Source organism: Rhamphochromis sp. 'chilingali' (assembly GCF_963969265.1).
Source record: "Rhamphochromis sp. 'chilingali' genome assembly, chromosome: 15".
Lineage (NCBI taxonomy): Eukaryota > Metazoa > Chordata > Actinopteri > Cichliformes > Cichlidae > Rhamphochromis > Rhamphochromis sp. 'chilingali'.
In genome coordinates, this window is record NC_137942.1 from 26,017,812 (window position 1) to 26,041,769 (window position 23,958).

The 23,958-nt window shown below is 42.8% G+C and overlaps 4 protein-coding genes across 5 annotated transcripts; 3 read left to right on the top strand and 1 right to left on the bottom strand.

The window, feature by feature from the left end:
- The first annotated feature begins 249 nt into the window (after window positions 1-249).
- Window positions 250-6,404, top strand: LOC308411745 (uncharacterized protein). Its single transcript, XM_080905759.1, has 7 exons — window positions 250-462; window positions 918-1,216; window positions 2,316-2,458; window positions 2,759-2,943; window positions 3,355-5,437; window positions 5,604-5,712; window positions 6,051-6,404. Exons 2-7 carry the CDS (start codon window positions 968-970, stop codon window positions 6,147-6,149), a joined length of 2,868 nt encoding a protein of 955 aa, XP_080761885.1. The 5' UTR covers window positions 250-462; window positions 918-967; the 3' UTR covers window positions 6,150-6,404.
- A 510-nt stretch (window positions 6,405-6,914) lies between these two features.
- Window positions 6,915-18,834, top strand: triobpb (TRIO and F-actin binding protein b). The gene is made up of 12 exons (XM_080905760.1): window positions 6,915-7,264; window positions 9,488-9,544; window positions 10,692-10,760; window positions 11,307-11,396; window positions 11,656-11,765; window positions 12,632-13,061; window positions 13,673-13,910; window positions 14,292-14,403; window positions 15,201-15,360; window positions 15,497-15,595; window positions 16,369-16,455; window positions 17,236-18,834. Exons 1-12 carry the CDS (start codon window positions 7,259-7,261, stop codon window positions 17,395-17,397), a joined length of 1,620 nt encoding a protein of 539 aa, XP_080761886.1. The 5' UTR covers window positions 6,915-7,258; the 3' UTR covers window positions 17,398-18,834.
- An 857-nt stretch (window positions 18,835-19,691) lies between these two features.
- Window positions 19,692-21,575, top strand: ndufa6 (NADH:ubiquinone oxidoreductase subunit A6). The gene is made up of 3 exons (XM_080906003.1): window positions 19,692-19,854; window positions 21,063-21,178; window positions 21,345-21,575. The coding sequence occupies exons 1-3, from the start codon at window positions 19,716-19,718 to the stop codon at window positions 21,474-21,476; spliced, it is 387 nt and encodes a 128-aa protein (XP_080762129.1). The 5' UTR covers window positions 19,692-19,715; the 3' UTR covers window positions 21,477-21,575.
- A 439-nt stretch (window positions 21,576-22,014) lies between these two features.
- On the bottom strand, window positions 22,015-23,230 carry smdt1a (single-pass membrane protein with aspartate-rich tail 1a). 2 transcript variants are annotated; one of them, XM_080906008.1, is made up of 3 exons: window positions 23,023-23,230; window positions 22,749-22,906; window positions 22,015-22,224 (listed from the first exon to the last, which is right to left on the bottom strand). In XM_080906008.1, the coding sequence occupies exons 1-2, from the start codon at window positions 23,176-23,178 to the stop codon at window positions 22,769-22,771; spliced, it is 294 nt and encodes a 97-aa protein (XP_080762134.1). In that variant the 5' UTR covers window positions 23,179-23,230; the 3' UTR covers window positions 22,015-22,224; window positions 22,749-22,768. The 2 variants fall into 2 exon arrangements, with proteins under 2 accessions (XP_080762134.1, XP_080762133.1); XM_080906007.1 differs by having other exon boundaries at window positions 22,741-22,906.
- Between the last annotated feature and the right edge of the window lie 728 nt (window positions 23,231-23,958).

Genomic DNA, 23,958 nt, shown 5'->3' on the forward strand with positions numbered 1-23,958 from the left:
GTGTGATCTAAAGGAGAACCAAGCAGTTTCATGTAGAACGATAAACAGCCAGCGGCTTTAATATATGTTAAACACCCCCACCTCGCCGGTGTTTATTTATTTACGTTAACCTGAGCCAGCGTGTGCCAGCTGTCGCTAGCATGAGCGTTTCATTTCGCTTTCTAAAGCCCATGATATTTAATACAGCTGCTCAATAGGAGAACCAATAAGCCACTGGCTCCATCTTGGTCCTGGGGTTTGTGTGCGCTTCAGGGTCTCAGCCGTGTCGGCTAAGAGCCGCCATGAATGGCACAGATGCTGCAGTTTCACTCATTGTCAGAGCAGCCAATCAGATTGATTCAAGTGTCTGGCAGGCCGGGAGGACAGAGAGCATGGGGAAGAGGAGGCATGTGCCTGATGGGGGTCTGATGGGCAGTTCATCCTTAATGATGACACGCTGAAGGCTGGAGTCCCTCTTGTCAGGTAATTTTAAATCTTTTTCATAACAAAACCATTTTTATATATTTCTACCATCCTCAGTTTTACACTATTAAAGGCTTAATTGACATGTTGACTATTACCAGAGGCGCTGGTGCTTGTAGAAGTTGCTTGGTTACAGTGCATGTGTCTTGTGGTGTGTAGTACTGTGGAACTGCTCTGACTGGACTGTATTTCATCAGCTGCGAGTGCGGTTAGTTATCAGTGATCTTAACAGTTCTCACGTCCTGAAACAAAAACCCCTTTTTTAGTATGCACTGTTTGCAGCTGCTCTGCTTACACCACCTTACAGTAATGTGTCACAATCACGCATTAGTGGCTCATGCTTGCTCTGTACATTACCAAATTAGATTAAATGTGCAGAAACACTTCTGTAATTTGACAGTCTTCCTCAAGTGTTAGATAAATATTTCTGCATATTTCCTGCTGTGGTTTCCCAGTTTTCTCTGTTGGAGGCAATGAACATCCAGGTTCTCCCTCTGCGTTCACCATGGCCCTCTCCGGCGATGAGCCCATCTGCCCCAAGTTCCAGCCCAATATCTTCGACCCCTCCCGCTGCCACGACTGCCTGCGCCAGAGGCACCTGCACGCCGGTGCAGGGGAGAGCACTGAGGTCACGCAGCAACAGATATCTGCTGCCGAGTCCGGAGCCGGGGCTAAAACCGGGATTGGGTCAAGAAAGGGAGAAGCGTTAACACCGATTTCTTCCCAAGCGGAGGAAAGAGACACCAGCAGCAAGGTGAGACAAGCAGGACGGTGATGTGCACAGCAACAGCAGCAAGGTAACCAGGAAGAGATAATGAGAACTCAATGTGCGCTGAGTGATGGGATTAGCTGGACGTGAAGAGCAGCAGGAAGATGCATTAGAGGTCACAGGTCTAAGCAGTAAGGCAGCGCAGCACTGAGATCAGATGTTCTGGTGCAGGAATCAATAAGGTACTGCTGTACTGCTTTAACTTTAATTTAATAATCTACTGATTACTCTTAAACTTAAGTACACCTGACTTAACCCTAGAGTTCGATTCTCTGGTTAAAGAAAGGACCAATTAAGAATTTCCCATTCAACTTTACATGTAAACAAAGTAAATGCCATCATGTCTGAAACTTTACTACTTGTGAGTAAATGAAAGAGAGATCAGAGACGGAGAATAAGAGCCAATGTGTGGAGCAGGGTAGCAGTAGTGGCTTCTTTTAAAAATGAATGAAGCTGGATCATTTACTGCCCTCTTGGGAATGACTTGTAATATTAGACGGGGGTTCAGAGAGGATGGGCATGTTTCTGGACAGTTTCGAAACGGCAGAAACCTGTGCCCCAGCTTCTGTTTGATATGCCTCTATGAAACGTTTGCAATAATCTGTTTATGTGCATATTTTACACCTGATTGTGCTTCTTTTAGATCCCGTAGTATATTACCTGTAGATTCCTAGGAGGTGTTGGGGATTCTCTGGCATTTGCTGACAGTTTTCAATCATTCCTTGAGACGGCAAAGTTTATGCAGAGGACGAGTTAAAAAAAAAAGTGATGAAATATTAATGAGGAAAGCCACGAGACAGGTCAGGTTACAGAGGTGTAACCCTAATCGAACAGCAGCACATGTGAGCGTCTGTCAGGGAGGACAGAGGGGACAGACGCTATTATCAAAACTGCTGTTCCAGGAGCCGGAGCCAGACGAAGAGGGTTTGTCATGTATGCACTCTGATGTGTACTTTCAGTGAACCTTCACGTGCCGGTGGAGGCGCATCACTTCCTCTCCTCTTTTTGTGACTTGGAGAGATAGAGGGATGGAGTTTGCCGCAAAATTGTGATTTGTCCATGTCTTTCCCTCTCATCCTATCAGGAGGATTCTGATGGTCTGTCAGTGGTGAGCAGCTACTGCAATGTCAATGGAGTTCATCTGGGTTATGGGGAGCCCTCTTTGTGCATCCTGAGCCCCGACTGCGAGCTTTATATCTGCGAGGCTGACGACGACAGCACAGACAGGTAAGAAAGAAGGCATCGTGATGATAAAAGGAGCTGCAATGGCAATTCAATGACTCTAAAGTGTAGTGTGAGAGTTTGTGGAGTTAGATTTAAAACGTACTGTAGTTTATATTGATCTTCCTGCATTCACCATGCTCTCTGACCTGAAAAATGGCTTAAGTTTTATGACGTGTCTATTAAACTGATCAAATTTTCTCCTTTTCTCTGACTTCTTCTCTTGCTTTTCACTCCCCACTCCCGATCTCTCACCTCGTTCATCTCTGCTCTCGTCATTCTTCTTCCATCTCCTCTTCCACGTAGCTGCCGTGAGCAGAGCGACTACCAGGAGTTCAGTGGCTCAGCCAGTGCAGAGGACGAATACCCACCGATCCGTCGCCACCTGGTCAAACTCGATATGACCCGGCTTGACCCGCCACCCCACCGGCCCAACCCAAGGGCTTGGATGGATGACTCTCGGAGCAGAGACAGCTTCAGTAGACATTCGGGTACTTGTAGGCTGACATTGTGTGTTGCTGAATCAATTTCTTAGAACATTAGACTCATAAACCAAAGAAAAATTATAAGAAAGAGAGAAACAGAGGTAGCAGAATCGCCAAAGATATTTACAAATACTCCGTACAGCGGTCGACTGAGTCTTTAGTAAACTTGTGACTTGCTGCAATTGACCAATCTATATCCAGTTACAGCCAGAGGTGTTATTTACTTGGCAATACTATTTGCTGTCATCAGGTGAAGTGTCCAAGAGCAATTATCAGTAATACAATATAGCTCGGTTTGTGTCAGGAAACCTCTGGTAGTTGCTCAGAGGTTGAACTTTGACCTTTGCTTCTCCTATTTCTGTTACCATTGCGTCTTTCTATTTCATCCTATTTAAAAAATATTTTCTTCTCTTCCAGGGTTGAAAGAAGAGCGAGAGAAGCGCGAAAGTGGCTATTTCTCGCTGGGGAGGGCAGCAGGTGCCCGTTCGCTCCATGACAGCCCGTTCCGCCACTTCGAGCGAGGCCATCCCATCTTCAGCAACAGGAACGTCGAGCCAAAAGACATCGTTCCCTTCAGAAATCCTAATCTTGGTGTGGCTTCTCAAAGGCCGATACCAGAGGCTGTGGATGAGGACGTGGATGTGGAAATCCCTCCTCCTGACCCATATGAAATTGCAGTTGAAGTCGAGGCACAAGTTGGCCCTCGCTCTCCGAGCCCTACTCCCTTTAAAATAGCGGAGTCGCTGGCCTCTAGCAGACGAAAGGGTTTCGGCAGTTCATACGGCCGTGTAAGCCCTTCTTCTCCCATCTCTTCCTATCAGCAGTCGGGGTCGTACAACTCCCCGAGGCAAAGCTCGGCTCTGCAGTCTCGCTCGTCTTCTCCCTCACGTGGAAACCCGACATTCCGACGCAGCGAATCCATCGCTTCCCTCAGCAGGACTAACTTTGACGGTGGGGGGAGGTCTTCAGGGAGGGAGCCGGGGTCTAGAAGCTCCTTGCAAGGCACACATGGGCGACGTATTGAGTCGGGAACCCTGCCAAGAAACTTCAAATCGTTTGCCAGTTCAGTCAAATCCCAATCCAGCATGATTTCTGATTTTAGGAGTACCTTGCGAAAGACGGAAGCAAATGGGTCTTTAAGTGGTCGGGGTGGCGACTCCAGGAGCTCATCTCCGCAGAGGAAGGACTTTAACAGTTCAAGCCAAATGCCTCTTCACAAAACTGAAACCAGCACTAGTTTATCACATGGACGTGTGTATAACAGAAGGACTTCATCTCCATCAAGAAGGACTTCTGACAGTCGCAGCTCCTCACCGCCAAGGAGGACCTACAGTTCATCTAGCCAATCACTACTTCATAAATCTGAGTCCGTTATGTCTCTAAATGGACGCAGTCACCACGCACGCTGTGGGTCCCCGATAAGAGAAGGTTATGATATTGAGAGCCAGGCTCTGTTGCGTAACCCATCTGTTAGAAATGGGCAGAAAGATCAAGAACAAGAAGTCCCCATCCATCCGTCTCCATCTAAAAGAGGTCATGATACACCAAGTCATTCCATACTGCGTAAGACTGAATCAAGCCCTGCCAGGAGCAGTCGAGGTCGGGATAGCCGTTCTTCCTCTCCTGGAAGGAGGGGTTATGACACCCCCAGCAGGTATCAGCTGAAGAAAACAGACACCGGTAGCTTATTACATGGCCGTAGTCGTGAAAGTCATAAATCTCCCCCTTTGAGGAAAAGCTACGAGACTCCTACTCAGCCTTTGCTGCACAAGTCTGAATTTAACAGCTCAGTCAGAAGTCATGATAGATACAGCTCGTCATCTTTAAGGAGAACTTTTGATGCTTCTGACCAACGTTTGGCACACAAAACAGAAACTAGCAGTTCCTTCAACAGCAGGAATCAAAACAGCCGCAACTCCTCCCCCTCTAGGAAAGACAGCAGTCATCCACCGGGGTACTCAGTCCTCAGAAGTGCCATTAATGGAGACTCTGGTAATTTCTTTCAGAGAAAAAACACCCACGCTGACACAAAATCCAACTCTGATCGCTCACCACGCTCATGGCGAGATTCAACTCATTCCCTCCGCAGCTCCTCGTTATCTCGGGCTGCTTCGCCCTCTAGACATGGTGGAAGTGGCAACAGATCCACTGCTGTCACCTTGGAACGACCAAGGAGCCCAAGCAGCAACAGATCCAGTGTCGGTAGAAACATCCGCGAAGACCGCTGCCCTTCTCCTAATGACAAGAGGACCTCCCGTCATCCTGAGAGCCCTTCACTTCCCATTCAAATGCAGAGGCACACCTCCTCGCAAAGCTCCATGGAGTCCTCTGAGTCAGGCCGGCTCTCTGTGGGATCTACAGGGCGGAACAGGGAGGCGTATGCCATGATAGCTGATGTACCGAAGGTCAAAATGATCCATCACAGCGAGGCCTCGAGCCACGCGGGGAGGCTGCAGAACCAGCAGTCCGTCCGAAGACAGGAGCTCTTCAAGCCAGCCAGGTCAGACTCATGTTACACCTGCATATGTTAAACTGAGCATTTGTTGAGTGGTATGATTACTCGCCAACATTTTCTTGGAGGATCTATAATCTCTTGCCAGCTTTGCTTCTTCTACTCCATTCAACTGGATTAATTAGAGACACTAATAACCTGTCTGCTGTTTCAGCCACTCCTTGAGCAAGCTTCCCTCCAGAGAGTGGGAAGATACAGGAGACACTGAGAGAGAATGGCACAGTGGGTATCTATCTCGAGCTCACTCCTCCACCTCATTACAGGTAGGCCGGCTCAGGCCCATGCCAGTTAATTAAAGGATGTAAGAAACCCACGTTTTTTTTTTAGCTTCTTGATTTAGGTATCTGAAAGTAAGCAGTAGGGCAGACTGGGAACAGAGAGTGCAAATGGTATAGAAGGGTGTAGGAACTGATAAAACCTTGCAATGGCATTTATTGTTATATTATATTATTAATATATTATATTACCTAATATGTTAATGCCTAACTTCATCTACCACATACCACACATCAGGTTTAAAAACAAAACACCTCTATGGATGGGACATGTTTGCTCAGTCCCGTATTGATTTGGTTAATAACTACAAGCTGTTCTTTTCCAGAGATCGGGCAGTCCCACAGCGGATGAGGGCAGTTCTTGGAAAGGTTATTATCACAGATCCGAACAAATGCAGGTATGTTTACACAGCAAAAATATTTAGTCTTGCTTACTTGCACGCCTTGCATGTGCCACATGTATTTTGCGATTCACCATAATAAAACCGCTGTTTTAATTTTACTGCAGTCCCGCCTATTTAAATATCCCTTTTTGTCACATATTTACCAGTGTTTGCACAGCTCCTGTCTGTAACTGCAAAAGCTTTTTAGGTGCTTAAGGTTAAGGTTGCTGGTGTGTCTGTTCCTACACTCTTTAAATTCTCCTTTTAACAGCTGACAGTCGCGTGTCTATCTTTTTTACCTACACCCTGCAGTCATTTCACAACACTGACTGAACTCTGTCAATTGTGGTCTGCTGGGGCATGTGTTGAAATTCCTGAACTGAAACCAATAGCTACAAGAGAGGCTTTTGGTAGAGGGTGGGGGTGCCACTTTATGTGCAAGAGATTTTCAGACGGGAAAATGTGGCAAGTCTTTTTTGAGAGTTTAGAAGAGAAAGCTTGTCTAAGCCAGGGAATGTCAGGATTTTGTATTTGCAGACTAGGACTTTAGATTGACAGACTTTTTTCCCCCCTCCATATCTTATCTTGTTGGGAATACCTGTATGGCTTCAGTCAATAAGGAGGGTAAAATTTTCCATGGGAGATTCCAGGGAGACTCAGATTAATCCCCACTTTCTCCCCCGCAGGAGCTCCCCGGACCCCTTTTCATAGCCAGGCAGTTTTTTGGGGGTGGTGGGGGCGACGGAGTAGGTGGTAGGCTTGTTTTCTGAACAGATCTTCGCGGACCCGCCCAGGAAGTGACAGACAGACAGAGAGCGAGAGCAGCGAGCAAACAGGCAGCAGGGCTGAAGCGCTACATTAGCTCCGCTCCACTTGTCACAAAGTTGAAAAATTGTTTTTGCTGTTGTTTTTAAAACGCGAAAAACTCGTCCGCGTGCAGCGACATGGACGCACTCTCCCCTTAACGAGGCGGGGTACGTGCTCGGGACGCTGGCGGTTCGCTTGATTGGGTTAACATGGGTATGAATGGCGGGGTTTCATCTTAACTTTTCCTGCGATAAAGTAAGGTGATTTTTTTTTAAAATAGCTAATTAAGCTTGTGCGGTAACAGTACTTTTGTCTTTATCTCACCCTCCCCGGATCCTGTTATCATGACGGTAAGCGGCACCCTCCTTCACTGTACGGCTGTACTTTGAAAACACTTTGTTTTTCCTGCTTGTCACGTCTTCCTGAACCTCTACTTTTCAAACGAAGCCTCTCGGCTAGCCGTTCACTCGGCTCGGTTGGGTTAAAGTGTTTAGCTAGTTTATCATAGATGTTAACGTATATTAGCTTTACAAAGCTAGCTAGTTTTAATGTGGCGAGCGTTTGTTTGACTTCGAGGGGTGTGTACATGAAGTTACCGCTAGCTTAGAAGTGACTTTTATTCGTTTAGTTTTATTTGTGGTTCGTATGGAGAAAAACAAGTAAAGTAACTGCTGTCGAAACGAAATACTTGACACTGGTTTCAAAGCGTGGTGTAGTTTCCTCCCCTTTTACCCTACTGCTACTGTTTACAGTAACTGGCACTAGCTTGTAGCTTGAACTGTGTGTGCCTTTTTTTTATAGCCAGCTGTGACACATGTCCTCTGGTTGCAAGCTGGCAGGTGTTTTTTAATAACCTAGAAGTACTGGCTGTCCAAACAATAGTAATTTAGGAGTTGGCCTTAGAATGAGTGTACTGTATACCGGGACACTCTCATTAACAATAAGAAAAAAAGGTGAAACCTGTTTAACCTTAAGGACAAAGCTCACCAGACAATACGTCTTTATAGTGACAGGAAACGGGAGATGAAAAGAAGTGATGTTGTCTGTTCATTTGACTGTTTTCCCTTCTTCAGTTTATGACCTTTTCAAGCAAGGTCACGGTTCTGATAGTATAAGGGTTTACTGCTTAACAGGTGTCCGTTTTTCTACGTCAACCATCTGCTTCCTGTTTCTGCTCATGGGCATGTTTTGACATGATGTGAATAATTTGTAATAAGGTTTGACAGATAACTTTCTGTTGTATTTTAGACTTGTCTTTTTTGTTTTTTCAAGGCATACAATCAGTGTTCATTATGGATTTAAAGCCATGTTTAGTTCGATTGTTTTTCTTAAACAAAACCTATAACAACAGAGCTTAAATACAGTAGCTCAATAAAATAAACAGAGAAAATAGCACAGTAAGGTGCAATTACACCTAAATGAGGAACAGAATTTAAAAAAACAAAATGCTCTCTGTGGGGAAAAAATAAGTCTGGGGAAAAGAAAGTAAAATACATTAAAAGAGCTCTAAATATGGTCTAAATATGATGCTCGACTGTGTGTGTGTCTACACCCAACAATGCTTCTCAGTTAAAGAGCTCAACTTAATTAAATTAAGAATAAAAGGAAACCTGGGGTTTCTCCCTACATTATTCCTGTTATACTCTGTTGTTGGGAGTCATCAGACTGTATCATTGTTAGATTAAAGGAGATCAGTGGCATATATTAACTGGCTCAAACAGAGAGAAAGTGGGCGGTACCATGGCTTGCAAGAATGCAAGTACATAATGGAACATAAATACAGAAAAGGGGTAGTTAAAGATGACAGGACAGACGAGAGAAATTATATTAAGCGTACAGACTTGCAAACAGATGGGAGAAGAACAAAGTAAAAAAAGAGTGGAAAGTCGTGGGGAGCGAGATGCCAGTTGGAGATGAGCTGACAAATGCAGACAGATTTAAAAAGCGAGGAATGTACTTGTTGGTGAGTGAGAGATAAGCCAAGTGAGGAGTGTATTGCTTGGAAAAAGGAAGAAAAAAGAAGCTGCTGGCTAATCTTCTAATCTGGGATCACCTCATCTTTTGAGGTACCTAGCACATGTTTTCCTCTTCCTGTCATCGTGTTTGAAGCTAAAGCAGACCTGCTGCAGTGCAATAGAGCAGCACCCTGTTACGTAAACACAGTGCTGTTGATGTATATAGATTGTTGAGTGAGCTCAATACTGTCTGCTTTACCATCTTGTTAAATGTAAAGCAGTAGAGGATGTAATATAATATAAACTGCTTTAACTGATTTGGCCTATCACTTCTTCACACTGGAAACCAAATTATGGCCTCTGTGGCAAAATAAGGCAGGAGTCTCTGGTCTTTATGTACAATGATAACATAAACCTGTAGTGATGTAGCTGCTGCTCATAACATAAATGTTGTTGTAATTATACTACGCTACCCGCTCTTTAATATGGGGTTGTGTGGTTTGTCCACCCTAGTTCGTTCTTTCTGTTTGTTCACTTTCACTTTTTCTTCCTTCGTTAAAAAGCGTTGAACTTTTGTTGCATTTTCTTTGGCGACTTTGACTTTGTTCTGCTTCACAGCCCGACCTCCTGAACTTCAAAAAGGGATGGATGTCAAAACTGGACGAGAGGGGGGAGGTAAAGTGCAGCCAAGTCATATCCTCCTGTCACTCCTTCTCCTTTCCTAGCCTCTTCCCAGCATCACTCGTTCCTAATGAGAGAGGCTGTTTGTAAGGCGATAGCAGCAGGTTATCTTTGTTATCATGTTAATAGCTTGGTGGCTTGAGGCATAACAGGTGTGTCCTCTGTTTGAATGAAACGCTTGGGTGGGTGAGAGAGCTTCTCGCTTCACACATGCATGCTTCCTGTTCCACTCGTGTTTGTCTCAGCTTTTACAGACCAGGCTCGCTCAAAAAAAAAATAGAACATAATAATAATTCTGATACAGTCTTAGATGGCGTGTTATGTTGTTGTGTTTTCAAGCCATGTGAAAAAGAGTTTTCAAAGGAATGCAGTCATGTGAAAAACTAAGTACACCCTGATTGCTTCCATTCAAATGTTTGCCTTGATTTATTGATCATCAGCAAGTGTGAGCGTATCTAAAAAATAGAAGTTTTGGTAATTTTCTGCTCTAGACGTAGGTTTACAAAGTTGGATCTGAACAAACTACAAGACGTCTGGAGCAATGTCCTTTGGACAGTCGAGACCAAAGTGGAGATGTTTAGGCCTAATATACACCGACATGTTTGAAGAAAACCAAACTCAGCGCATCAGCGCAAACACCTCAGACCAACTGTTAAGCACGATTCTTATGCATACCAAAGTATTCTACAGTCACTTATGAGACCACCTGTCTGACAGCTAAAGCTTGGATGTAATTGGGTCGTGCAACAGTGCAACGATCCCAAGCACAGCAGCAAATGTACTACAGAGTGGCTGAAAAAGAAGGAATCAAGGTGCTGATATTGCCCAGTCAAGGTTCAGAGCTAAGCCAGGACCTTCAGAAAGTTATGCATAAAAAAATGTGCACAAACCTTAGTGCACGGAAGCAATGTTGTAAAGAAGAGTGGGCCAAATTCCTCCACAAAGATGTAAGAGACTGATAAAGTGAAACAAAAAATTATTCGAATTGTTCCTGCTAAAGGTGGTTCTACAAGCTATCGAATAGGAAGTACTTAATTTTCAACTGGACTGCATAGAGGACTGAAAATCTTCTTTTTTACTTGTCTACATATTTGGCCTTTTAGAGTTGCTGCTTCCAGTAATTCAGTCTTTGTTTCTTTAGTGGAAGAAGCATTGGTTTGTTCTGACTGATGCAGGACTCAAGTATTACAGGGACTCCACTGCAGAGGAGGTATGTATTGAAGCAAACTTGCATTATTTATGCAGACTGTATAAAAGATGGACAAAGCTTATTGGTCAGAAAAGAAGAGCTAATGTTAGAATTGCTTTAATCTTGCATTCTGCAGCAGTTGGGCGATCATATGGCTGGAAATAGAAGTCTATAGAAATGACACTACTGCTCACTTGATTTATGACCTCATTAAATGTTTTTCTAAAGGGTTAATGGTCCTGCTCACTTGTTTTAAGTGTCATTAAATACAGTATAATGTCCTCTTTCTAAAATATGGTTCCATTAGACTCAAAAAGTGATGCATGGTGGTCAACATGTCACTGCCATATGGGTGGGCTGTGGTTTTTCAGTCAGGTTCACCCCTGTAAGGTTGTGAAAATGCTCAGCTTGAGGCCTAAAAGTGGACTTGGTCAACCAGTGCATGACATTATAGTGATTATGTCCATCTTTTATATGCAGTCTAGTTTTTGTTTTTTGTTTTTTTATAATGAGAATATGAAATTGTAAGAGAAGTATGCAAACCATGTTCCTGTGGTTTATGTACAGAAAGATGACTTGGATGGAGAGATTGACCTAAAATCCTGTGTCAATGTGTCAGAATTTGATGTGGAGAAGAACTATGGGTTTCAGATACAGGTGACTGTTTTTGGCACCTTTTGTAGACTGTGACTGTTTTTCATCTTTATATCCACCCATTCTCATCTTCCTTATCAGTTCCATACCCGCTCAACAGTTCCTGCTGTGTTTTCTTACTAATCACGTCTTACATCTCTGTCACTATCTCTTCCACCTCTCTCTCTGTATATCTCTTTCAGTTTTTCCTCATCCCAACCCTATTACATAATTTTTCTTTTTCTTTTTTGTTTCCATAACCTATATTTCTTTTGTGTTTCAGACACGGGAGGCTGCATTCATGCTGTCTGCCATGACAGCTGGGATCAGGCGGAACTGGATAGAGGTTTTAAAGAAGTGTATTCGGCCCAGCAGCTCTCCTGACATCACACAGTAATTATGAGCAGACATGTTAACATTAACATTAAAATAAAAAGAGTGTTTATTATCAGGTAAAAACATGCCATACAGTCTGGACAATAATGTTTTGAACTATAAGTTTGTGTGTAATTATGGCAAAATGTAGTTATGATTAGACACACAGGGGTGGCTCCTAGAATCAGAATAGTTAGATAGTTTCAAAAAAGAGAATCTCTTTCTTCCACTCGTTTTTACAGAGGTGGTATTCTGGGGAATACATATGGCCAAACCACAGGAATGCATATATCTTGTAACTTGTCACTGTTCTGCCTGATCACAGGCAGATAGACTTACAAAGAAACTCCATAAAGACCCAAAATGTCTCCCACACACTGTCCAACATGAAGTATTTTGACATTTCAAAAAGTACTTTGTTCTTGAGCAACTTGTGGGAGGTGTTTGTCATAGTAACCATATAAAAATGGATTTATTTAAAAGCTAAACATCTAATAAACTCTTAGTGTTGCTTACAACCTCTTGCCTTGAAGGGCAACATCTAAGAAGGCTGGGCTGAAGTGCTAGCTTACACTAAATTCAAGAGTTGCTTGCATCACATTCTTGGACATTTTCTGTTGACCACACAAGAGTCTGTACATGTACCAGCAACCTGACAAGTCACTTTCTGCTGTGATGGTTCAAAATGAGTCAAAGCGTAATTATTTGGATTATTAATGTTCTGCTTGTGTAATGACTCACCAGCAGCTGTGTTCATGTGAGTGTTCATGCTGTAGAGCAATGTTCAGTCCTGATTAATCTCTGCTGTTTTAAATTTGATTTATTGATTTTCTTTTTCCATTATGTATAATTTTTTTTTTTAATTTTCTTTTAAACTTCTCTAGATTACCCGACAGCGACAAGGAAAACTCCCACGATCGCGTTTTGCTGTCCTCTCGTCGACCGACATCGCGCCATGGTGAAGCTCAGTCAGATGTCCCGGCCTCCACCCCATCTTCTCATCGTAGGTTTGACTACGTTGAGCTATCCCCTGTTCCCGCCTCTTCTAGCCTTCGTCTTGCCAGTCAGAGAGAAGCAGGAGAGGGGCAGGGGAGAGAGCACAGCCAAAGGCAGGAGGAGAAGAACACAAGCAGCCAGTGGGATGCCGTGCTGTCCAGGAAGGGCACCGGATCAAACCAAAAGCTACGCATGGAGGAGGAAATCGAGAAGAAGTGGACAGAGTTTGAACAGATGCCCTTAAAGGAGATGAGCTCCTTACCATCAGTGGGATCACGTGCTTCCGGCCAGACAGCCAATGAGGCGCTGCAGAGGGAGGTAGTGCGTGGAGATGATTTTCCAATTTGCACATGACATAAAATGCAAATTAACTCTTCATCGCTATGGATGAAGTAAACACTTCTTATCGTTTTCCACTGCTTTCGGATGCTTTTCAGCAGTGTTTTCCATCTTAAATAAGATGAAGCACATGATTCAAACGGACGGTGTGGGATTGAGAAGGACCCAGATAGTAAACTGGAAAAATACTGCTGAAACTCATGCCTGCTTTTGGTCTGTGTGTGATGTGGACTTTGTTTTGAATCGTTTGCATTTCCAAATCCTAAGGCTGTCTATACCTGACACACCTTACTATGATTTATAAGCACAGAGAATCCCAGCATATTTAATCTTGAATTACAGTTTTGTTTATATATAAAGAGAGTTGAATGGTTTTTCTTAAACTTAAACCCTGTTAGACCAACTTCATAAATTCAGCAGTGAATAGGGTTAAAGGTCAAGCCCAAGGTAGCTCTGGAGTAAGTGTTGGTGTCATTGGACTGCCTGTAGGAAAGAAATGACTCAAATGTGTGTTGCAGTAAAATGGCACATTGATCAGCTTTCTCCACCAGCTTTCAGTAGGCTTTACCTCCGCCTTTTTCTTCTCTCAGGTGGCGTCACTGAGGCAGCAGGTCGAGCAACTACAGCGGAAGGGAGGGGAAGGCGGCGGAGGAGGTGTGCGGGGTGGCTGTGGCCCTGAGGCACCCTGCAGCCGCAGCCTGTTGGCCATGGAGCGTGCTCATCGGCAGGCCCTGGAAGAGCTGCAGAAGCAACACGACCGCCAAGTCAAGGAGCTGGAGGCCCAGAAGGACAGGCTGCTGCTGCAGGAGGCCCAGGACACAGCGCGAGGTCAGTCAAAAAGCACATCAGCCACATATTAACTGCTAAATTCTGAAGCAATAGCCGCTGTTAAACTAAACTTTTACAGGTTTAATTTAAACTTTTACTGACATTACTATAAATGACCATGATTTTTTGTAGTAAAAGACATAATGTGCAGTGCCTGCCTGTGAATGTTCTTAGTAGAATTGATTTCTACTGTATTATGCCACGTCTACCTGTATACATCCTTCTGTTTTAATGCAGTTGAAGGCTGTGAAACATGTTTTCACCGTGCTTTCAACATGCTTTCAGTCTTTCTTGATAACTTTCCCCTTCTCAGTAAAGTTATGGTGTGATAATGTCACTTACAACAGAAAACATTGTGTAACACTCGAGTTTGTTTTTCAGTGATGGAGGCTTTGAAGAAGAAACACAAAGAGGAGCTGGAAAGAGAAGTTGAGAAAGTGAAGAGGCTGAGCAGCGGCGCGGTGGACTCACAGACTCTGCGAGCTCTGCATCAGTACGTAACTTTAGATCAGATTTTGCCAGTGACTTAAAGATGTACTGGGGTCACACTGATACTTATGGAGACAATGATGATGTGACGGATGATTACATAACCTGTTTACTTGTTAAACGATCAGAAAGCGGCTTAAACTTCCACTGCACCCTTCCTTTTAGCTCGGCCTTCATTGGTAATTTATGTGAACATGTCCTTTTGCTTTTGAGTGGGAGCTACGTGGCCATAAAAGGGTATTCTGTTAAATAAAAGTTTGAATTTGCAGACTCGTTGAAGTAAGGCCATTACCACAGCCGCCTCTTGGTCCTGTCAGGCGCTTAAGGAATGCGGAAGAATTTGGTCATGGATTAGTTTTCTTTTGTAAGCGTCGCAGGCCTTTGACACAGACTGTCTCAGTGGCTGCAGCTGGAACCTGCATTTTAGGGCTTAACTATGTTGCCTACACTGCATTTTTTACCTCTGCATGCTCTTCCTTATTTTTGTGGTCATTGGTTATAAGTAGCAAAGAGGTTTTAAAACCACAGGAGGAAATACTCAAGTCATGAAGAAAAAAAGAGCACCACGAAGGAAACCTACTATACTCTAGTTATATTTTCATAATGTGAAAAAAGGGGTTGTCCAACTCTTTTTTTTTTTTTTTTTTTTATATGAAATATATATTGTTTTGTGTAACTGCTGCTGATGTGTAATAGAGTAAAGAGAAACTTGATGTGAAACGGCAGCATTGAAGTTGTTGTATCAGTGGTTTGGTTCACCGAAGCCCCGACGTGAACACAGTTTTCTTTGTGTTGCTGCAGGGCAGAAGCTCAGGCCTCGCAGAGAGAGCTGGCCGGACTGTCTGAGCGCTACTCTCAGAAGTGTCTGGAGCTAAACAGAGCTGAACAGAACAACGCAGAGAGGGAACGGGAAATCAGCCGCAAGGAGAGAGACATGGAGCAACTGAGGAAAGAGAACCAGGTGGGTCAGCTGCAGTAGACTCAGCTGGGAAGAATGATGCATTCACTTTACAGCCCCCAACTAAATATGTGTATGCAGATTTCTACAAACAAACGGCCATTACTTGAAATCACACAGGCCAAATTTTTTCCTTTAGGACTTAAAGGCCCGTTTGACAGAGGAGATGAAACGAATACAATCTGCCATCAGAGATCACGGCTCAGAGGACAAAAACAGGATGCCCTGCGAGCTAGAGGTAACAACTCTTTAATGTATACCTGAAACTGAAAGCATACCAGGCACTTCTGTATCTGCTAGGACTTTTTTTTTTTTTTAAGCAATACCAGCGTGAAACGGTTGTGAAAATCTGCAAGTTGCACCGAGAGCTGCAGCATTAGTTTAGAAGAACAACAATAACTGACAGCAAGCCTAAGAAATGGCCTGCTTTATGGGTGTGTTGTGCTCAGCTACATAAAGATACCTGTTTGTAGTCAATCTGATGCCATAGATGAGGCATTCAAATGAGTACTTGTTATACTTATTATTTTCTCTCATATCTATACTGTTGAATTTGTGGATGCTTACAATGAACATTGCCAAAGATTAGACTTTGCAAAAACTACTTTAGTAAAGTCCAGCGAGCTGTAAATTCCACTACAATCTATTTCTCTGTCGTCAGTACATTCGGCCTTGGGTGAAAAATAAATCTCTGTGAATATAGTTCACTGTAACAGCTGCAGATTATCTAGCATGATTTATGCATTTGGGTCACAGCAAACATGTCAGCAGTACAAACCTCTCCAAATTCAACTGGAGAATGCAGAGTTTGAGTTGGACTCTACGGTAATCTGTCAATGTTTGCAGAAATATTCAAGAATATGCTTCAGCCTGACCGTTTTGGCCTCTCAAGTAAATGACAGTGGTGTTCCGGCCCTTATCTACAACTACATAAATTACAGTGCAGGCTGTTTTGTCATTTAAAGGAAACGCCCACAATATGTGTTTTTTATTTTTTTGTTTTTTTCCCAGGTTCTACTCAGGATGAAAGACAACGAGATACAGTACTTGCAGAAAGAGATCAGCTGTCTAAGAAATGAGCTGCAGTTCCTTAACATGGTAGTGTGTGTGTGTGTGTGTGTGTGTGTGTGTGTGTGTGTGTGTGTGTGTGTGTGTGTGTGTGTGTTTGAGGGGTGGATTTTTTTCATGAATTTACCAATAGGCTGTAAATAAAAGATGCAAGTAGTTATTGTGACCTCCCATTGTGTTGGATTTTCGCTGTTGCCTTTTTGGTGTTTTGAAACAAGGTGTGTTCAGATGAGACGGTAGAGCTTTTAATCAAATGCTAGCTGGGTTAGCAGGGCGCATCTCCGCCCTGCTGCTCCGTGACTTGTCTACAAATACAAGTTAGTTTTTGGCTTGTCATTTTTGGCAACTGCGGCAGTCTGCTGTCATTCAGAACAATCTCAGTGAGGTTTTTGGCAGCACCCTCTTTGTGACCAGTTTCACCTAGCAACAGCTACCAACCACTTTGGTTGGTTTTCTGGGGAGTACAAATCTTTCCCCCTCATCGAGAGGTTTCCAACCATTAGTACCTACTCAGATCGACTTGTACCAAGGTGTTTTTTTTTTTTTCTTTACTCAAATGAGGACCAAAATTTACTAAATGAATCACCATGCTCTGTAGAAGACATATTGACTTTTTAGGTCTGAAGAGCACTGTCATCTTTGATGTACAGTCTATAGGTGAATGCCAACATTGTCATAGAAAATGCAGATCATGAGTAATTTAGCTAGTTTAAAACATGCATGCAAGATGTTTTTTTGTTTTTTTCCCTTCACAGTGGATGTGATGTCACTGAGATAGCCTGAGAGATTTTCTGTCACTCTGCTCCACAGGAAAAACAGCTGGCCTGTAAGCGATATGGAGAGTTGCAAGAGGAACTGAGTGGGATGAAGGGCCGAAATGAGCGAGAGATTCAGAGTCTAAAGGAGCACTTGAAGCTGGCTATGGCTGCTCTGCAGGAGGGGCAAAAGCTGGGGAACAGCCTGGACCACTGAGAGAATACTTCTGGTACTAAAGCTCTGTCAGACATGGTGACCAGTGCGGACTGATATGGAACAGATGTTTTCTCGTTTGTTTGTTGTTTAGGAGAACGAAAGGATGGTTACTGTTTTTGCTGGACAGTCCCTGCTGTGTGGAGACTTTGATAATGCCTTAAATTTTAATCACTCTGCCAATAAGAGCACAGGAGAGAAGTTTGCCTTCGTTGCTTTCTATTGTGTGGTTATAGTTGTGAAAGAGCGTATTTAAACCTGAAGTATGACCTTTTTCCAAGTAGTTTTGTTCCTTGATATAACCAAGTACTTTCAATGCATAAAACTGTGACTCAAATCTGAAAACAATATTTAAAAACTAAACAAAATCTGCAGTAAAATCACATCTGGCTTTGAAGCCCAGTCTCCTGGGGAAAAACAGTGTTTCATCTATCAGTTTAGTACAACCTGCTACCTCTTTGGACGTTGTTACTGCTTAAACCATGTCACCAGGCTTCATAAAGGTCAGAAAGCTTTGAAGGCAACCTTCTCTCTCTAGCTTAATGAGCAGCATAGAGTAGCCATTAGCTGGTTACGTTACACTGGGCCATATATAATGTACAAAATTGCACTTTTAATTTTTTTTTTTTTTTAAGTTTGGCTTTTGTTGGTTTTGAGTGGAAGCGGTGTGTATGAGTGCACACTTGGTCTGAAAACTGGAAAGCTTTATTGAGTATCTTTTTTGTTGTTGTTTTTAAATGTGGTATTGTAGATAAAGACTTCATACTGTATCAGCTTTTTCTTTTTTAATTTTTGGATGAATAAACTTCTCATTGGCCCTATGTGCTGCCTGAGACGGCAAAGGTCGGAAGAGCTGCTGTCATCTGTTTTCTGTATTACAGCTTTTGAGGCATGTTTACTTTGTGAAAATGGCACACAGTACTTAAGAAACGTATTTGCTGTATTTTTTTTTTTCTTTTGAACTGGGAAACTTGCTGATGTTCTGTCGGGTTTGAGAATATAAAATTCAAAAATCTCTATTGGGATGAAAACAGGACAAAACGGCAAAAAATGTTTAATTCCTTGGCGGTTTAAGGGGGTGGGGCTGGATTGGAAGTTGATCTGTGATCGTACAGAAGCAGATTCAGCTCAGCTTTCTTTGGTTGCTTTTAAAGGCTGTTGAATGAATGTTGTCCCGTATCACAGATGTCCTCAGTTTTAAGCCATGGCTGAGAACTCTCAAGCCTCCAGTCTCTCCTGATCATTATTGGCATACTGTGTGCCACCATCACAGCAAATGACAGGTGTTGCATCAATGAGCCAGTTTTTTTGTATTGACGGTATGTATTGCGATAAAAAGAATTATCTAACTTTTAAAAACGTGTTCATATTTAATGTACAGTAGAGCCTTTGTCATCTTTGTAAATAAACATTTTTGCAATCAATAAAAGACGTTCAACAGCACATAATGTACGTTTCATTTCTGCAAGATTATCCGCCCAAAACCTGCAGACGTTTGTGTTTTTCAGTTCTTTTTTTTTTTTTTTTTTTTTTTTTTTTTCTGTGCTTAATCTAATGTAAGGATACGTTTCATAAAGAAAAAAAACCCCTGCATGGTGTTGGAGATGTGAGTACAGGTCCCACTAAAGGCTGTCAGGCCTTCATGCCACCCTCACAGAATCTATTTCTCACAATTTGGTCAGAAATATGGACACAAGTTGTCAGCTGTAGGTCACTTTATAGAGCAGTGGTAGTCGTCCTGATGCTGGTGTGATGCCCTTCTTTGAGCATCACACCAGTAGCAGGCCTGGTCCTGGTTCTTGGGCCTAATATCTCGCATGAGAACTGAACAAGCTTCTCGGATGAGAGGTGAAATGTCTTCAAGCAACTTAAAGAAGTCCAGACGCTTTTCTTTCCAAGCTCCTTAGACTAACTAATATCTCCTTCATGTCCCATCCTGAATGAAATGGACTCTCTGGACTGCAGGTCTCATATCATAATGCTAGCATGAGAAAAATCAGTTGGGTTTTTTTTTTTCTGGGGGGGGGCACACAGCAAGAGTCTCTGGGAATGACCTGTAAAACCATCTTTTAGGAGGTTGTCCAGTTTGACCTGTTGTTACTTTTCTTTCCACCAGAGCAAGTGAAACGGATCCACAGTGGTTTCTGCTTCTTAACTGGACAGGTTGATATCCCTGAAGTTTAACAAATTTTGTGTTATTCTGTAATGAAGCGTTCCCTTCATTTTGTGAGCGGTGTCTTGAACCAGCCGTACCTCTAGGTGGCAGCAGAGCGCTTTCAGCACTAATTTAATGAAACCGGAAAATAGCAACAGTAGCAGTTATGGCGTCCACAGCGGCGACCCGGACGGCAGCTGGTGCTGCTAAAGTCGTTAAACCGATTTTTAGCCGTGATTTGGACGAGGCTAAGCGCCGAGTCCGGGAGTTATACCGAGCATGGTACCGGGAGGTCCCCAACACAGGTACGTGTGCTCCCTGTAGCGGGTAAACTGTGTGGAAGAAGCGAGGCGAGCGTCAAGGTCGCGTCTATGGAGCGGTGCAGAATAATTAACATTAGCTGCTAGCACAGAGGATCCTGAATATGACAACGTTTTAAAGACTCTCTCCTCTCTTGTGTCAGATAGAGATGGTAATGTTTCCGTTTAATCTAAACTGTAAAGGGAAGTTCATGACTTCAAAGCAACCTTTAGATACTGACTCTAGCTAGCGTTCATTTTGGGCTCCAGGCAGATGAGGCTGCATCGAGGATTATGTACTCTGTACTTTATGTCCACACATTTTAACTTAAATCATACAAACAAATACAGAATCGATTAAAAAAAGAAAAGAGGTGCATATATTCGTGTTACGTTGTTGTGTGGGTTCATGCTTACAGAAGACCTGTTACTTTATTGAATATAATATGTAAAGCAGCTTCGTAACACCCGTAGTTAGCAAGAATTCCATGTTCAGCATTCACTTTGTTTTGGCTCCTAGCAGGTGGTTACTTACACGGTTACCCATCAGATCCTTTAAGATGTTTATTTAAGGTGTACATCTAAGGGGTACATTAAATCTTCGGATTTTTAAAAGAACAATTTTCCTATATCCATATGCGGTGTAAAAATGTGGAACAGTACAAGTTTGGAATTAAATATATATATTGTTTTATGTGCAGACTAGTACATAGTTAATTATGTATATTGTCTGATTACATGTTATATCGAGGAACACTGATGAGTAAATTATTAAATAGCATTAAGGGAGTAGGATTAAATAAATGTGTACTTTAGACCTTTTCGAACATGTAAATTGTTCGCTGTATAGATTTATTCCTTGCAACGTGATTTTTTTTCTATTTTGCTTTCTGTTCAGTGAATTTTGTTATTACGATATTATTACTATTTACCTCTTCAAAATCAATCAATTACAAACAGAGTGATTTCCTTATGTTTAACACCCAAATGCTGATGATCATCTGATCTGATGTAGCAAAACAAATATGGCATAATGATGATGATGAGTGGCAACTTTGCAAAAACAAAGACAGTAGGACAATTTTATTTCAAATAGCCGCTGTAGATTGATTTAATTCATGCAGCTGTAATAGTAACATTTAGGAATGATGTCCTGGATAAAGTGTGTGTAGCAGAACCAAAATGGCTCTCCGTTTGTGTCTGTTCCTCTGCAGTCGCAATGTTTCAGCTGGACATCACAACACGCCAAGGAAGAGACAAAGTTAGGGAGATGTTTGACAAGAACAAGCACATCACCGACCCCCGTGTGATCGACATGTTGGTCATTAAGGTAAAAGCAGCACCTGTGACAAGAAACAGTAAATATGATTTTTCTCAAGGCAGTGTCTCTTAGGGCTCTGATTGCTGATTAAATCTAACTTAGAGCCACACTGAGTTGTTTACTTCACGGTGTGTTGTGGTGTTCTCCGTTTTTTGTGTGTGTGTGCTATTTAAAGGGGAAAATGGAACTTCAGGAAACGATCCACGTCTGGAAGCAGAAGACCCACATAATGCGCTATTTCTACGAGTCTGAAGAACCTCGCCCCACCGACTTCCTGTCCAAATTCTACCGGGGACACGACCAATGAACTGTACAGCTCTCGGCCTGCCCTGTGACCTGTTTTTTGGTTGTGTCCAATTTGACAGCTGTTTCTCTTTATTGTAAATATACACTTAACAATCACCTATCTATAGTTCAGTCTCTTTTTATTATTGATATTGTCAGTTGGATCAATTAAAGCCATCAGCACACCATGACTGAACGTGCAGATGCTGTTGTGAGCGGGTTGTTTCAAACAACATAAAGCTTTTTCACTGCAGACAGTAGGAAAAGCATGTGAGAGCTGAATCTTCATTATTATTATTGATTTCATCAGTTTTATTATTATTTTTTTCCTGCTGCTATGAAAAGCTTTAATCTTGTATTTGGAAAATTGACATTTCCAGACCAAAACTGAGCCGAAAGCTCTAACAGTAAGAGGGACAAATAACATTTTACAGTCTGGATTTTGTCCTCCTTAAGAAGGTATAATCCATAAAACTGGACATGAAACAGCTCCTGGGAATAACTTAACAGCTTTGTTCCAAACAAGTTTCATATTTCATGCAATGAAGTGTTTTAAACAGTTGATAGAAAATTAAATTTTATTGAAATCATTGTGTTCTGGTATCGATGTGTAAGATGTGAGTAGTGAATGACAAATACAGTACAATACGATCAGCCCGGGGCAGCAAAAACCCTGAATCTAGTGCACAAAGACGCAACTCCGGCAAGGTGTTAATCTGCTGAGATGCTCACTGACGCTGGGCGGTGGTCATCGTCACACAATACACAATCTGTGAGGGGCAGAAAAAGTGTGTTGATTTATTTTTACACTATAAAGGCCTGTAAACGGTTACATCTTAATATGAGATGTTTAAGAACTGCTGCAAAAGCCTGAAGAAAAATAAAGCAGACAGAAGCATTCAAGCTGCTAATGTGAGCGTAATGTTTTTATTACAGAGCTGAAGCTCTGAGCAGCAATCTTAAAGCCTGGTCGGCAACAGCAAAGGGGGCCTATTGTACTGATTGGTGACCCCTCACAAAGATTGTAAAATGACTATGTATTGATTTTCCTTCTTTTTGACTCGCATGGATTACTCAGTGTTTTTCATAAAAGCATCCATCACTATTATAGTACACATATATATGATAGAAAACGAATCTTAATAGGTACCTTTTAATGAAGCATGTTATTTTTTTTAATTGCAATGGTAACTCCCACATTTCAGTCTGTACTGAACAACACTGTACAACACAGACGGAGCAGGGAGCGTGCACTCTGCCACACCCACAGCGACAGCCAGCGATACCTGCTAACCTGAAGCTTTCCAGACCCCCTCAATCATCATCATCGTCGTCCTCGGGGACGAAGATGTCGTGCTCCTCCAGGAGGGCGGCAAAGTTCTTGCTGATCTGCGTCCCCACATACAAGAAGGGTACCACTATCAGGGCGATCCGGATAAGGCCGAAGGGGGTCTGCTCCCCGGTGTCACACACCCCACCACAGAAACAACAACGTTATTTAACGGCGCTCGTGAGACTACACCTTCCGAGGATCTGATTTCGTAACACTGCGTGCAAATGAGACTCACCTTTCTGGGTTTGGGGAGCATAGCACCGGACGACAAGCACACGGCCGTCCGGCACGCTGTCACGGTGTTCCCCGGTACACTGGAGGGGGTCAGCGGGGATCTGCGGGGGGCTCTGAGGATAGACAGCCTGACGAGGCGACTGAGGGCCGACGCCATGTTTACAGCGTTTGACGATGCAGCGGCAATGCGGAAAACGAACCGGAGATGAATTGTGATGTGCAAGAAGAGGGCGGAAACAGCGCCCCCCTGTGGTGACTCAACAGCACCGCGTTTTTGTTTTTATTTTCCCGACTGCATTTCCCAAAGTTGAAATAAAACACGGAGGCTATACATTGCGCTTTACTTTGTCTTGCAGCTTACATTTAAATATCATAATCCTTAGCAAACAGCGGTTCATTCATCTTAAAAAGTTCAGACGGCAAAAAGGCAAATCAATAAATTACTGTACAGCATTAAATATTTACAGAATTCTTATACTAACTAAAACATCAAGGAGCAGAAGAACAGTAATCATGACAAAATGCATTGAAATAGTGGACCGTACCACACAGTAGATACTGGAATTACGAGAGATGCATGCTAGACATGCACTGTTCAAGTGTTAAGTTACTCCGCTGTTGTCAAGTGAAGAAACAACCAGGTAAAGATCAGACTTCCTAAATGTGACTTAAATTATTTAAAGAAAGTTTCAATTTAAAAAAACAAAACAAAAACAGATGTCTTTCTCAAGTACCAGAAATGAAATTTGACTTTTGTTTGAATCAAACGTGATGTAAACAGCTTCGTGGATGAACTGCCATCATCGCCCCGGTGCAGAGTCATCCGCAGCTTTTCGTCCCTTTCATCCTTACTCAAGTCCTTGTGGCTGTACCGCGTACTTGTGAGGCAGGGTCGTGGTCAGCAGAGCTGGAGGTCCTAATTTGACAGAGTTGAGAG

Coding starts and splice junctions, on each gene's coding strand:
- smdt1a (XM_080906008.1), bottom strand. CDS start 23,178: ATGGCGTCGGCCCTCAGTCGCCTCGTCAGGCTGTCTATCCTCAGAGCC. Junction 22,907..23,022: donor TGCTCCCCAAACCCAGAAAG/GTGAGTCTCATT, acceptor ACCGGGGAGCAG/ACCCCCTTCGGCCTTATCCG.
- LOC308411745 (XM_080905759.1), top strand. CDS start 968: ATGGCCCTCTCCGGCGATGAGCCCATCTGCCCCAAGTTCCAGCCCAAT. Junction 1,217..2,315: donor AAAGAGACACCAGCAGCAAG/GTGAGACAAGCA, acceptor TCATCCTATCAG/GAGGATTCTGATGGTCTGTC. Junction 5,438..5,603: donor GAGCTCTTCAAGCCAGCCAG/GTCAGACTCATG, acceptor CTGCTGTTTCAG/CCACTCCTTGAGCAAGCTTC.
- triobpb (XM_080905760.1), top strand. Junction 11,766..12,631: donor AGCTCTCCTGACATCACACA/GTAATTATGAGC, acceptor AAACTTCTCTAG/ATTACCCGACAGCGACAAGG. Junction 15,361..15,496: donor AACTGAGGAAAGAGAACCAG/GTGGGTCAGCTG, acceptor TTTTTCCTTTAG/GACTTAAAGGCCCGTTTGAC.
- ndufa6 (XM_080906003.1), top strand. CDS start 19,716: ATGGCGTCCACAGCGGCGACCCGGACGGCAGCTGGTGCTGCTAAAGTC. Junction 19,855..21,062: donor CCGGGAGGTCCCCAACACAG/GTACGTGTGCTC, acceptor GTTCCTCTGCAG/TCGCAATGTTTCAGCTGGAC. Junction 21,179..21,344: donor TCGACATGTTGGTCATTAAG/GTAAAAGCAGCA, acceptor TGCTATTTAAAG/GGGAAAATGGAACTTCAGGA.